Source organism: Macrotis lagotis, chromosome 1 (genome assembly GCF_037893015.1).
Source record: "Macrotis lagotis isolate mMagLag1 chromosome 1, bilby.v1.9.chrom.fasta, whole genome shotgun sequence".
Taxonomy (NCBI): Eukaryota; Metazoa; Chordata; class Mammalia; order Peramelemorphia; family Peramelidae; genus Macrotis; species Macrotis lagotis.
The window spans coordinates 256,243,862-256,259,076 of record NC_133658.1 but is presented as its reverse complement, the minus strand read 5'-3'; the positions used below and the strand labels follow the sequence as shown (position 1 = coordinate 256,259,076).

The window sequence follows — 15,215 nt, the reverse complement described above, 5'->3', positions numbered from 1 at the left end:
AGTGTTTCTGGGGTCACTCCTCATATCCCTCTCTCCCCTATCCTCTTTGTCCCTGGATTTAATCAGTCACATTCTGCTATGACAATTGATTTTTTTTTCTGCAAAATTTGGGTTAAAAGAAATGGTAAAGCATTTATTAATGCAGGTATGGGAAGGGAAGTTGGGGGAAGAACAAATAGATCTTTTTTTGGCTAGGTATTTTCCTCAAACCTTAAAGAGATGAACACAAACAGCAGCTTGAACTCACCTTCTGCTCTGAGATGTCTGTAGGGGCTGATGAACCTCCTCAGTCTCTCCCTTCTCTGCCACAACACTAAAGAAGCGGGGCGGGGGGTGACAAATGGCTTAAGCCCATTGATTTTCAATAGTTACCTCAGTTAAAACTGACATGAAAAAACATATTATCTCCTCATTTCTTCTATATGAAATGACATGTAGACCACATAATTTCTTAACATCTTTTTTCTTATTAGATATTTTGGTAAAATCTTAGTAAGACACACACACACACAGAAACAGAGAGAGAGAGAGAGAGAGAGAGAGAGAGAGAGAGAGAGAGAGAGAGAGAGAGAGAGCACTTCTTTGGATTGATCAATCTAATACTAATAACTGGTCAACAAAGGATCTGTTCTTTTCTTTTTTAAATTAAAGATTTTATAGGATCTATTCTTGAGGAAGCAAAGTTGGCTCTATATGATCACCATTTCTAGATATCTGCTAACCATGCCTTTAATAATATTGCCACAAAATGTCATTAGATCTACTGGACTAGATGTTCTCTACTATCTCCTTACCTAATTTGTTATATCAAGTGCCTATCTACCATCCCCCCCACCTTTTATAGTTCACATTCTCTTGAGCTCTTGACACCAAAATCCTTGGCACTATCAAATGATTCAAAATCAGAAACAGATATGATTTTATAAGTTTAAGTTATATTAAAGAAGCTGCAATACTCTTTGCTTTGCTGCTGCCCTCTAAGAGCAGCAAGAGACCTTTCCATCTGATTTGCAGCTAAAATATTCTACATGTGTTATCTCCCCAGGTAGGATATGAGCTCCTTGAGAGCAAGGACTGCCAATATTTTTTTTTATTTGTATCTCCCATGCTTAGCGTAGTGATTTATTTATAGTAAACTCTTAATTGATACTTTTTCACATCATCTTGCTCACTTTCCTGTGGTATCCTGGTTTCAAAAGGGCTTCTTCCTACCAATCCTCCCTTAACACTTTTGGACCCCTTATCCATGTCCTTGCTCCCTATTCTCTTAGACCATCAAGATTAGATTAGGTCTATTTTCCTTAGAGGGGTATTGTGACTATTTGATACACTGCTATTGGGACAGTCTAAATGGCAATTCTATTATGGTCTATTCTCTACTTTTATGAGTGTACCAAGGGATTGACCTATGAGCTCAGGTAACATGAGCATATGTAGAGTTCCAGTGATGCACAGTTTGGAAAGTCTGCTTCTGGAAGAGTCCTCCAGATTTTGGAGTACTCTTAGGTAGTCTCTGTTTCCAATCTGCTAGCCTTATGGCAAATGGCAACTTCTATGGTTGGCCCTGTTCGCAGAGTTGGAACAGAGTAGGGCAGAGGGACTTCTTGGGGTCTCAACTTCAATCTCTTTCTTTTTTGATTTAATTATTTCACTGATAACATTTGGTGACCAACAATACTGTAAAGTGAGAGGTCTTAGATCATAACCCTCCAAGACTGGCATGTGACTGCATGAATATGCCCATTTATTCTTTATTTTATTCTTATTTATGTTTATTCTTTCATTTTTGGTGTAGAAAGTTGGAAGCTATCACCTTGTGAGTTTTGGAAGATCAGGAAAGACAGACATCTTGTAGTCAGGGAGTTGAATCCATGCTAGATTTTGCAGCCAATCTAGCATTAATGATCTAAGGAGGATGGAATGACTTCAAGACTTAACTCAGAGATTGGTGAGACTAGGACTCACCAGGTAGCAATGTAACATTTATATGGCAATTTGGTGGGACTAATGCTATATAGAGATTGTGTCAAGTCTATGCTCACTCTCCTCAGTCTGAGGTGATTTAGGGAAGCATTTGTCCCTTAAAAAATTGAGGCATACACAAATGTTTTTACTTCTACTATTAAAAAATCTTTTAAGTAAGTATTCCTTTGTAAAATCTACCTATATTAAACTGAAACTACATTACTAGTCCCTTGGGCTAACAGTTGAGGCTGGTACATCTGGAATGGGAGCTCAAGTAAACCCCTCAAGGTACCCCTCAAGGTACTTCTAGAACTTTGAGGTAGAGATAGCTAATCTAGTACTGGGAAAGTGACATGAGAATTCCAGTTACACTAATCTAATTTTGTTTGGCTTTTTTCAGTCTATCTGTCCACTGTCTTCAGTTCCTAGACAGACCTTTAGCCTTTAGAGGCTGGTCATGAAGTAGACCAGGTAAAGTCCTCAGGACACTGCTGAGAGGGACCCCTGAAAACGCTTTGATTTTTTTTCCTCCTATGTCTTAGTCCTTCCACTAGCTTGCTGAATGTCTCCTACTGTGCTGTATTAGGAATAATCAAGGCTCCATTTCCTCCTTCATTTTTGGGTTCCCTAAGGTTTCACATTAAAGTTGCCCTCTCTACTTTTTCTCCACCCAAGGGGAAGATTTGATTTATGGACTTCAATTTTATTGTATAGTTACTTTTTCCTTATGACATTGCCCCAGGGTTAATACTGGAGGTTGGGGCATAAAATTTCCAAAGAATGTGAGTCATGGAGTCACACTAGATAAAGTGGACCTTTACAAGTGGTAAGAAAGACTGTGTACTGTTTTAGCAGGGACAGGATGATGGGTTGGTTTTTAATTAATTTTTTTTAAACAAGAATTACCTTTTTTTTTTTCGCTTTTCCTTTTATCATAGTTGAGTTTTCTGCATTTTGGACTCTGAGCTTCTCCTAGAGTATCTTTTACTTTGCTCTTTTCCTATGATTCCTTTCTCATTCCTCTTAGTTTAACTTCCTACTCTTCAAGGGAAGGGACAATCTTTTTTTTCATCTTCCCCACTTAGTATGTCGCATAACACACAGCCTAGAACATACATGTATTTATTGACTGGCATCCTTGGCCAAAATCAGGAGGATTCTATTCAAATTTCAGTCAATCCATACATATTTAAGTGTTTACTATGTGTCAGTCACTGTGTAAAGTGCTGAAATTACAAAGAAAGGCAAAAAAACCAGTTCATGCCTCCAAGGATCTTATAATCTAAAGGGAAAATAATATATAAATAAATGGATAAATAAAAGATGCTTACTAAATAGAAGGAAGGTATTTTTAGAAGGCAAGACTAGCAGCAGAGGGGGCAGGGAAAGACCCATTGGAACTGAACCCTGAAGGAAATTTGGGAATTTGATGCTGAGTGAAGTGAATAGAACCAGAACATTGTATACATTAACAGTAACATTGTGTGATGATCAGCTAGGATGGACTTGCTCTTCTCAACAGTACAATGATCAAAGACAATTCTAAAGGACTTGTCATCCACATCCAGAGAGGAAATATGGAGACTGAATGCAAACTAAAGCACACTATCTTCAATTTTTAAAATTTATTTTAAATTTTTTCCTCTTGTGGTTTTTTCTTTTTGTTCTGATTCCTCTTTCACAATATGATTAATATGGAAATATGTTTAAAAGTTATACATGTATAATCTATATTAGATTGCTTGCTGTCAAAGGGAGGGGGAAGGGAAGGGAGGGAGGGAGAAAATGTGGAATTCAAAACCCTACAAAATATGAATGATGAAAACTATCTTTGCATGTAATTAGGAATATAAATAAATAAATTTATTAAAATGTTGAAATAAAGGGAAGGGGAGGAGGAGAAAGAGCATTCCAAGTAGAGGCTCAGCCAATGCCAAGGTAAAGAGATGAGAAAGTTTAATGTGTATGCAAGGAATAGCTATCTAGGGAATATCACTTTCTTTAATCATAGCTCAGAACCTTGACCATTTAGCCTTTCCTTAATATATCAGTTAGAAGTAAATTTTTTCCCCTCTAAAATTCTTTATAAAATTATTGGATCATAGTTCTAATCTAGAAGCAACATTTGAGAACATTAGTCCAAATTCTTCATTCAAGAGATAAATTAGGAATGAGAGATTGTGAGTTCCTTGCCTCAATTCTCAGTTAGTAAAGTAGTAAAGGCAATATTGGATTCCAAGCTTCCTCCCTCCAACCAAGTGTTCTTTCCACCTTTGTATTCATAATTTGTTATTCATTTTTTCCTTCTTATATTCTCTTGTAGTTTGGGTTCTCTTCCCATGCATGTATCTGGTCTCCTTAACTAAGCCATAAGTCTTATGAAGTTATGGAATATATTCTGTGTATCTTTATATTTTCCCATCTCCATACTACTTAATGCAACAATTAGCCAAGAGAAGGAGCACAGCAAATACTGGATTACATCATTAACTAATTTCTAGACTATAAGTCTTTCTGTGGGTAGTGATTGGATTTTATTAATTTTGTGTCCCTAAAACCCAGAACATTTCCCAGAATTGGTGTTTTAAAAATGTCTGTTGAATTTGATGAATTAAACCAAATAGCATGGGATGGTGGAAAGAGAAAGGAACTGAGTGAGGAAACTTATATACCAGGAGCAAAGGGGTTAATGGCTATGAAAGGGCTTTGACAAATATATAGTACTTTACAAATGCATTCTCCACCCCTCTGTTCACTTTGCAATTCTGACTGGATGCAGGATTCTCACTCTCTGACTGATGTGTGGGGCTTTCTAAATAAGCAAGGATGAAATTAAATTATTTTTTTTTATATAGAGAAGCTCAAATTCTCTCAAACAACAAATATGACAGCAGAAAATGAACACAAATCACCAGGTGAACCAGGTCTGCTTCTTTTCCCAAAGCAGGAGCAGCAGAAAATCCACCAATTCACAGAAATAATGAAGTACAGTTCCTTGAGAAGCAGCTCAGTGTCTCTGAGGGAACAGGAGAGGTGGCCGCTACTATTATGGTGCCTATTACACTCCAGAAACCAAAGACAAGTCCATTGAAATGGACCAGGGACCAAAGCATTCTTATTCAGCTTGTAGGTGAAGGAGATAAGGAATAGAAGTGTATAATGTGCTACATCTCTCTGTTGTACAGACCCACCTGATTCAATCACAATTGCCCCTCTGGGAGATTCTCTGTGAAAGAGTTTCCATTATAATAAAGGAAATTCAGAAGTCTTGGAAAGTTCTGTACTCTCTCTGTTTGTGTTTACTAGGTTAGGTGATAACATGTTTTAGTCCTAGATCTACAATTATGTCCTCCTTTCTGAACCTCAGTTTCCTACTCTGTAAAACGAGAAGGTTCAGACTAAATGGTCTCTTGGGTCCCTTTCATTCCTAGCATTTTGTGTTAAGTTCTGATGTCTTTTCTGGTTTAACATTCCATATTTTATGCTGTAAAGCCTCTTTCATTTCCAATATTCTATAGGCTATGCTCTAAGGTCCCTTAGAGTCATAACATTCTGTTCTAAATTCACTTCCAACTCCAACATTCTATGATTCTATGACAACAGAATAAATACTGGTCAATTCTGTCAGAATGTTCTATTCAGTTGATGTGGCACTTACAGACTATGAGAATAGCATGGAATAGCATGAGTACTAGCAATCATCCATGAGGTCTTGGTAATGTCACATTCCTATGCCTACTGGAACAAGGGCAAATTAACTCTTTAGGATTTATAGATCCAAAAGGGTAGAAGCTCTTAACACTAAAATTTACTGATTGCCGGCTTAGATTTTGGGATTGTAGGAAGAGACCTGTATATAGTCTACCTTGACTGACAATAATAATGCCCCAAATCTGTGCATTTTTAAATGAAGTTGGATGCTTTATGGGATGCTTTGGAGAACAGGGGGAAAGAGCTCTGGATATGAAGCACGAGGACCTTAATTCAAATCCTGAACCTGCCATTTATTAACCTATGACAAGTCACTTAACTTCTTTAGGTCTCTGTTTGTAATCTATAAAGTGAGAAGATAGGATCAGGTGACCTCCAAGGTCCCTTGTAGCTCTAAATCCATGAACCCATACTTATTTTATTTCAGTATATGATATGCAAAAATATATGTTAAGTGTAAAGCCAGTTTCTTTGGGAACGTCCCTTATGTCAGAGTTGTGTTGCCCAGACCAACGTGTTTTGATGATCTCTGTACTATTTTCAGGATACAGATCCAAAGCACATATTAAGCTCCAACATGAATAACTTGGTTTACCAAGTATCTTGATGCCCATAAAAAGAAAAAAGGAGAGTCAGTCAGAGTGGACATTAATTTTTCTCTGAGATCTACTGACGTTTGTTACAAATAATCAAATGTCACCCTCAGTTTCTTTTGGAACAGAATGGGATGCTGAGTTCCAACTTTTTTTAAAGCCTCTGAGCTGGAAAAATAGAGATTTTTTTAAAAAAGAAAAAGCCAGAGCTAACATGCATAGAGTCGTCCCAATTGAGATGCCCACAGTGCCTAAATATAGCTCATCCTCTAGGAAAGAAAGAAAGAAAGAAAGAAAAAAAAAACCCGAGTATTGTTAGCTTCTTGGGCTCACCGAGGTGTGCACGCTGAACGACAGCCAGAAAGTTCTCTCAAACCCCAAACTGTGACATCCGCCTTAGGCTCCAGGCATTCTCTTCCCCCTGCCGGGTTAGCCTCATGTAACATTTACACTGGATTTAATAGGAGAACATGACATGCACTGATTTTTCAACAAACTCTTGCTCTTTCAGAGGAGAACCGGAGAAGGAGCCGCACACCAAATCCCCTTCTATTTTGGGTACACTTAACGCAGCCAGCCATCTCTGCGTCCTATATATCATTTAACCAACTGCTTTGCAATTCTTCCAGGGCGTGGTGTAATGACTGATTTAAAATCACTGCATTGCTAAAACTGCATTGTTCTTCATCAAGTTGAGTCATTTTTATGTGAAGTGTCAAGCTCCCTAACAAATAGAGGCTGCCAGAGAAATCAAGTTCTTCATCTTAAAGCTACGGCTAAATAGTTTATAGCTTTAATCTGCTCACTGAGGTGTGCAGTCTATGACAGTAATTATAAATGCAAGGAGAAATTATAGCTGAATGCTTTAACTGCATTAGGAGCCATTTGATGAACAATCATGATTGCCTGCTCATTTTCAACAATAGAGGGCAAGTTAGTGTCAATGCATTAGAGGTTTTCAGCTCCGCTCTGCTCTTTCTTCCATTTACCACAGAATGTCACTTGTCTCCTATAAAGTAGGAAAAAAAAGCACCGTGGAAGCTTTAAACTTGATGGTAGGAGAAAAAAAAAGACAAAGGAGGAAATGCAGAGAAAAACTGTTTATCATGATGACTTTTTTTTTTTGGTGGTTGGCTTTTGGGGGGATTGTTTTGCAGTCTCTTTGCTTTAAAAATGAGCTCCTAGCAGGTAACTGCCCGTTTCATTAAGGACTGGGGGGGGGGGGCACACCAAAAAAAAAAAACCAAAGCAAAACAAAACTCCCCAAGCTCTCCCAGAGGATCCTCCACAGAGAATGACTTCTGGAAATGGAAGGAAAGTTTAAAATCAAACCATGGAGAAGCTCAACAATGAACCATCTGCAGTTGTTTTGGGCCCTTCCGTTGGATATCACGGTCACCATCTGCAGTCAGAGCTACTATAGGTAGATAACACACAATTTTATTCTTTTTTTTTAAATCTCCTCCTCTTCCCTCCTCCTCTGTGGAAAGACATTTTTAATTTAGCTGAAGAATTACACAAATGTATTTTAAAGACATAAATCCATATAAAAAATATGAGCTAATTAAAACATTGCACTCCCTGCCGTTCATAGATTTTCAATTTAGCGCAAGGCAAAAAAATGCATCTGGTTAAATGAAAGGATGATCCTGATGGCAGATTGCAGTAAAGGAAAAATAATGTTACTCTATATTCAAGTCCCAAATTACAGACTTCAGAAGCCTGAATGAGGGAAGAAGGGGAGAAGGTACAACAGAGATAAAAACCTATTGCAGTTAAGAAGATTTAGACCAGATCACTCAGCTAAAACCCATGTATTCAAAAGATGATATATTAGTTTAGTTCTTTCACTTTGGAATCCCATGGTCTACCATTTGATTCATTTTGTGATTCTTAATTCTAGGTGAGGACATTTCCTATCAAGACATATAGGTTTGAAATCACTTTTGGTGGAGGGTCTACTCATCTTGATGGCATCATAGATCCTGCTAGTTTCAAACTATTTTATATTTTAAGGAAAAATGATTGTAGACATCAAAATTGCCTCATGAATGGCGCCTCCCAGTCTCATTGCATAGAACAGCAGGGTTCCGAAGAATAGTTTTTGGGAAATCCCACAGAAGGTCACTTTCAGCATCAACATCACTTTCAGCATTGTCAGCATCTGGTTGTCAGTTGGACCATATGTGTGTATTTTGACATTGGATTAAAGTCTCCCATTCTGATTTCTTTTCCCAAGAGGGTTTGCGTTAACCCATTAAAGTCATGAAATGATAGTCTGCAAAAGTATCCCAAGTACTGCAAGCATGGCTGTGTTTCCTTGGTGGCAACTCTCATTCATACAGTGGCACTTTGCAGGCTGGGGTCTTATCAGAAGTGGCCCAACTCTTGGAATGGAGGTTCATTCCAGGAATGGTCCATGGCGTGATGAGTTTATCTCCCTCCTGTTACCCAGGCCCTTGTTCCCCACCCCCAACATTCCATTTGGAACTGTCCACCAAAAGATACATCTTAAGAAACAGGATAGACATTTTAATTTGCTCAGACCTCACATAAGTTTTTAGATGGGGTGTCCTTGTGTGCATTTATATAATGAACAACCCAATCCCTTAGGGCCCATCCTATGTTGTGGGATTGTGATATTCCCTATTCTATTCTTAAGATAAAAATGCTTTGAAAATTGTTTTCTATTGTATGTGTGTGTGTGTGTGTGTATGTGTGTATGTATGACTGTGTGTGTGTGTGTGTGTGTGTGTGTGTGTGTGTATTTGTGGTATGCTTTAATTATGGAGTCTGGGAATGAGCAGAAAGAGGGAAAAAATCATGTGAGTCAAAATATGTCCTACTGAAAATTAGGCATGCTAAAGCTCAAACATTTTTAATAAAATCTAGACAATGTCTTTCCAAATGGTCCATCATTTTTGTACAATTTGTGCCTTCAAACACACCAACCAAAATTATAGCTCCAGATAACAAGGCTATCACTCTGTCTCTGCTCTTTAAAATATACACTGCTTTGTAGCAGGTAAGATATGGCCTGCATACTCAGATCCATGACAGCTTCAGAGATTCAGATATTTTTGTCAGAATATTAGAAATGCACCTTATTTTCAAGTATAAGTACAAAATTAGCTAATGTGGATCTTATTCTTGTTTATGGATGGGTCTCCTCCCTCTCAACTACTCCCTCCATCTCACTTCTTTTTTTTTTTAAATCCCTGACTTAGATATACAAATCTGCTTCACTTTCTATCCTTTCCCAAAATCTTGCAGTAAAATGCTATGGGGGTTGGGTGGGGAGTTAGTTTTATTATGAAGATAAGACTAATAGGATACCTTTAAGCTCTAAATATGAAATATTCATCAAGAAAACTGTAGAAATTCCATAATAATAATAATAATAATAATAATAATCTATATAGTTAAGAGAAACTACTTGTGTGTGGGTTTCCAAATTATTGGTTTACCTTCACATTTGTATTGCAGCCTTCTACTGCTTTAAATGTCTTCTATGGATGGCAGTTTTTTTAAAACCTCTTACTATTTGTATATTACAATATTTTGGCAGAGATAGTGATTTTTTAAAAATGCCTACAAACCAAACAGGTGGAAAATTTTTCCTGATTATATAACAAATACCCGCTATCTATTTGTTCTCTCTGTGTTGCATTCACTGCTATGGAATTTGAAGCATCTCTCAAGGCATACAGCTTGTGTTCTTGCTTTTTAAGGCAAAAAAACAGCTGAATGCTGAGTTATGTAGACCTTAACCTGTTACAAATCAAATAAACAGAACTGAGCCCCCAACCTCCAAAGTAGGCGTTCTTTGGCTTATCTTTCAACTCTAGTAAAAATCAATACAAATGAAGCTTGGAAAAACGGGCAGGAGTCTGGCAATAATAGTTTTTAATTAACATGGTAAAAACATGCAAACAAAAGAACAACAGGATTCATTTGGGCCAAAGGAGCAGGTAGAGCAGTGGGATTTTTTTTTGACCAAAAGCTCTAAGGCCCCCACCCCCCATCCCCCACTGTGTGCAGAGTCCTGAGTGACGCATCTTCATAATGGTCAATCTGTTCATTTTGGCCACTGCCATGATACATAGTTATAAACAGGGTTGGTTTTATAATTAGCAGGGGATGCTACCTGCATGATAGAATGTGACTCGTTACAAAAGACTTCCTCCCCTGGCAAAATATTTCCCTCATTGGTTTGGCCATGGTGACTGAAATTCTCATATTATGCATTCATTTGAGTTAAGGTGCTAAAGGCCGATTTAAAAAATGTAAATGCTCTCTTGGAGTGATAATACCATAATTAGCCAGGAACATTTTTATTATGAAATGTTATGTTGGTTTGAGTTTAGGCCTTACTTTGTCTCCAAATCTGGCCTAAATTAAACCTGTTTGGCTTAAGATTTGTTTTATTTATTTTTCATAGATACTAAGATATTTTTTTTCTTCAAACTCACGTAATCATTTATTGGATTAGAGAATCCACCAGGACTAGGAAATCTACCTGATCTAGAAGGAGTTGGATGTAAGATGTATGAATTTTAATGAGGGATGCAGTGGTCAGTATCCTGTGAAGACCAGGTGAAGTGGTAGAATGAGGAAACCTAGTCAGCTAATGATTACCAAAAGGCTCAGGGAACTTAAGCCAAGAGCATTTAAAGAGAGATGAACTACCTTCTATGGCTACTGCATCACTTCCCCCAAGGCTAGGCCCTGTTTATAACTATGGTCAAATGGTTAAATTTGAGTGACCCGGGATGAGTCACTTCCTAGAGAGCATTACAAAGATGGCAAAAATGAATGGATTGGCTATGCATCCAATGTAACCTTTGTCCTATGAGGTGGAGTAGGTGGTCTGGGGTCTGATGACAATGTGAAGCACTAAACATATATGGTACATTTAGGAACAAAGGAAGACAGGATTAGGATTGAAGCTGGTCACCCTTGCGCACATTGGCAATGGGTGGGTTGAAAGTCATTAAACTATTTATTGTGCATGCATTGATGCTACCTTTGATACAGGGGAACAATGAGATAATTCCATAGAAATATGAAGAGTGATAGAGGAAAATAGGCCTCCTCTTTTTTCATCTGGATAGACTGCACAGAAGAACTTGATAACCCGCTTATGTCGCAGATACAAACACCTCTTCGTAAGGGTAAGAAAAGGCATGCCTGCTCCCCCACCCCACCCCCAAAAGTGGGCAGTATAACTACTGTTAAAAGTAGAACAACAACAATAAAAAGTGTTTAAATACAAGTAACAATGAAAAAAGTCAGCCTCTGGTTATTCAGGAGCTGATTAACCAGTCTGTATCTTGTGTCTGCCCCTAGTTTCTCCTCCATTTCCCTCCTGCTGCCCATCTTTTGGCTATTTCAAGCACTTGTTAGAACTTCTAGCAATGGGTTGGGTGGTGAAATGCCAATATGTCCCCTTGAAAGCAGCTCTAGGTAAAAAAAGGCTTGTGGAAGAGGAGGTTAAAACTATTGGCTAAAATGAGGTTTGAGGATAATCTGTGAATTTCGTGTATCTAAGTTTATTTGGTTCCCCTCCCTGCCCCCACCTCCCCTCTGACAGGGATAATGGAGAATTGGCTGTAACCCATCTATTATGTTTTGCTCTCTTAAGAAATAAGTCCTAATCCAGTAAACTGGCATGCTGTTTGAACCTTTGGGAATGTTGGCTGTATCTAAGCAAATACATCTTCTTTAAAAGGCTCCTTACAATCCCGACCTTACAATTCACCTTGGGAGCAAACGCATACCTTCAGAACTATTCTTCATCCACGTCTGCTACAAACTGTGAGTGGTGTTCAGGTGACTTGCTGTGCGTTTTGCTTAGGTGAAGTTTTACTGCATGTTTGCTCGCAAAGGTCCGACAACACAACTTACACTTGAATTTAGAGTCTGTGTCCTCTTCCACAGCTATAGTTTCTGGTGACCTTTGGACCGATACCCTGGAGATCTCTTGCTCCACCTTTGTTTGCTGTTCCACTGCCAGTCGGTTCATGTCCTTCATTTGGAAGCCTAGGTGGGACTCTAAGTGGCTGATGTAAGTAGAAGGGGTTCTAAACTGAGATGCACAGTCACTACAATAGAAGATGGGATGTCCTTTGTCCATATTTTTCAAAAATTTTGTCCCTCCAGTTTTCCTAAGCTGATATTTGACATTTGCCAGCCAGTGGCTAATGGTGGTCATAGATAGTCCAGTAAACTTGGAAATCTGCATGCGTTCTTGGGGACCCAAATCTGATAAGAGATACTTCCCCTCTGATGTTTGAAAGAGGCTGGAGGCAAACTGAGCCTGCAGGATCAAAAGATGCTGAGGATTCCAATTGGATTGCCTGCCCTTCCTCTTATGCAGAGTGGAGACTTCTGTAGAGACATCTTCAAAGCGCCTCACCTCCATCTCTAACTTCATGGAAGGGACTCGAGAAGAGGTGGTGGTGGGTTTTGGTGTGGTAGCTTTGGGAAGAACTTTGACCATGTCGGCAATGTCAGATAAAGCATGTTTCTGTGGTGGGGAAGTACAAGATTGTGCTTGCGCTGATTCTGCCTTCTTGCTTTTAGATTTGGTGAGATCAATGGGCTGATCATTGTTCTCAAATATGTAGCGCCTGGTCACATTTGCTGGCCTGGATGAGGCTGGAGACAAAACTGGCTTTTCAAGGATGTTGAGATTCGGTTTATGAAACAAAGAAATTGTGCTTGAGCTGGGACTGGAAGTAGATGGAGAACGTAGAGATTCGGTGGCCTTGCCCAGGTGATTATTCAACACAGACTGCAGAGCACTGAGTGGATTAATACAAGGTAGTGCTGGAGCATGGTTGGTGGAGGTACAGCCATTGCTAAGAGAAGATGTGGATTCCATAGATTGGGATTTCTCTCTAGTGCTACTCTCTTTCACTTTGTCCTCTTCTTTTGGGGGAGGGGGATCAGTCTTTCTGGAGTCTGAAGGAGTCTCATTTTTGGGGAGAGACTCGCCCTCACTGTGGCTCAAGGAGGATGCATCGGTGGTTGGACTATCTTTTGCATACTCTTTCTGGGTTTCATCTTTGTCCTCTGACTCTTTCTTCACCTGAGTGCACTGGGCCAGGTTTGTGGGGACAGAAACAAGGGGCATGACCTTCCACTTTGGAGCTATTGGCCTTAACTTATTGGAGATGGTCGGCCGAATCTGGAGTACCTGGGAACCCATAGGCAAAGAAGACTTTGTGCTCTCTGACAGTTGGTAAGCTGCATGAATACTAGGATACGCACTCCAACTGGGAGCTCCATTTTGGGCTTTGTTGATAGCTGTGGTAACTGTATTTTCTAATGACTTTAAAATGTCTCCTCCACCCTTTGAGCCATCTTCCAAGTCTTCTTCCCTAAGATATTGGTATTTTATGGTAGGATCCAGTGGTTTTTGAAGAGTCTCTTCATATTCTTCACCTTTGACCACTTTTTCATCCTTGCTAGTCTCCTCTGGTTTTTCTTTTTTGCTCTCCTTCTTGAGCTCTATCAGAGGTGCTGCACCTTCTGAGGTTGCATTGCTAGATGGTTTGGAAGATGGAGCATCGGTTCCTGGGGCCTCTGACAATGATTGCATTTTCTCTACTGCTAGTGGATCGAGCACCAACTGCTTTCCTTTCTTGGAAGCAGAGCTAGTGACTTTCAAAAAGTGACCTGTGACCATCATGTGAGTAGTGAGCTGCTGCAAGGTGTCATGAGAGCTCCCACATTCCATGCATTTCAGGATCTGAGACTTGCAGGCCTCAAACTGCCAGGTGTAGCTGGCACCATTCTGGTAGCCATAGCGGTTGTTGGAGGACAGCTGCAGGTTGGAGTTCTTTTGAGAGGAAAACGTTTCTGCAAATGATCCGGTGGTAGAATCCGGGGAGCAGGGCCGGTTGACATCAAAAACACGTTTCTTTGCCGGGTTGACCATTTTTGAAGAAATGGTTGGTACTGGCTCCTTCAAAGGCACTTTTTGGTAATGTTTTGTTTTTATCATGTGAACACTCAAATCTTGCAGGGAATCAAAGGAGTCACCACAAAACATACATTTGAGAACTTTTTGTGCATCTTCCTTGTCCATATCCTGAAAAGCCCTTTTTCGGGGCTTTGAATAGCTGGTAGGTCTGTGCTTGTCTTTTTTGCGGTTGTCATCTTGGTAGTGACCGGTTTCATTCATGTGCACGGTTAACTCGACCAAGGTATCGTAGGCAGCACTACACTGCCGACATCGAAACCGGCTAGCCCCTGTGAACACAGTCCCACACATCTTACTGCTCTGTCGGTATAGCTGCACAGAGCTGAAAAGATTGGGTTTGGAGACAGGCCTGGAAGGTAGATTCTGCTGTAAGCTTTTGGATAAAGCATCTTGATGCCAATCAAAGTCACTTTTGTTACCTCCATTTCGGGTGTCACAACCTCTCCGCTCGCTGCTTGATAACTTGAGGCCCAGACCGACACCTGTCCAATAGGAATCAGACAGGATGTTGGCATAGACGGCGGTCATCTTATCCATGCAGTTGTGTGTTTCATGCTGAAGTTTGGGGTGGGTGGTGGCTTTCTTGTCCTGGGCATCTCGACAGCATATACTTTTAATGTCTGCCACCTGGTCACTGGCATCACTTAAAAGGGATTCATTTTCGGCATCCTGATTAGATAAATGACTTACTGGAGAGTTCTGGTAGCTGAAGCTACCTTTCTGGTCTGTGCCTGTGTCTAGTTCTTCATCTGTGCCTGGGTCATTGCTGCCCTGAAGTTGAACTATGGAATTGCTGTCCTCATCATCTTCCTCTTCCTCTTTGATTTCTTCCTCCTCCTTCAATTCTTCCTCTTGAACATAACCTGAAATAGAAGAGGAACGGATGAAATAACAGAGTATATGCCCTACTCCAATTTCAAGCCTTGTGCTAAGTGCTTCCTGTCCTGAATGGAATG

At 39.7% G+C, this 15,215-nt stretch overlaps 1 protein-coding gene across 2 annotated transcripts in view; it reads right to left on the bottom strand.

The window, feature by feature from the left end:
* Positions 1 to 502: 502 nt before the first annotated feature.
* The window catches only part of TSHZ2 (teashirt zinc finger homeobox 2), a 255,980-nt gene continuing 241,267 nt past the window's right edge, over positions 503 to 15,215 (bottom strand). For both annotated transcript variants that reach the window (XM_074210271.1, XM_074210270.1), the window contains exon 2: positions 503 to 15,122. In XM_074210271.1, coding sequence (XP_074066372.1) covers positions 12,058 to 15,122 — 3,065 coding nt within the window. In that variant the 3' untranslated portion in view covers positions 503 to 12,057. The remainder of the gene's footprint in view (positions 15,123 to 15,215) is intronic.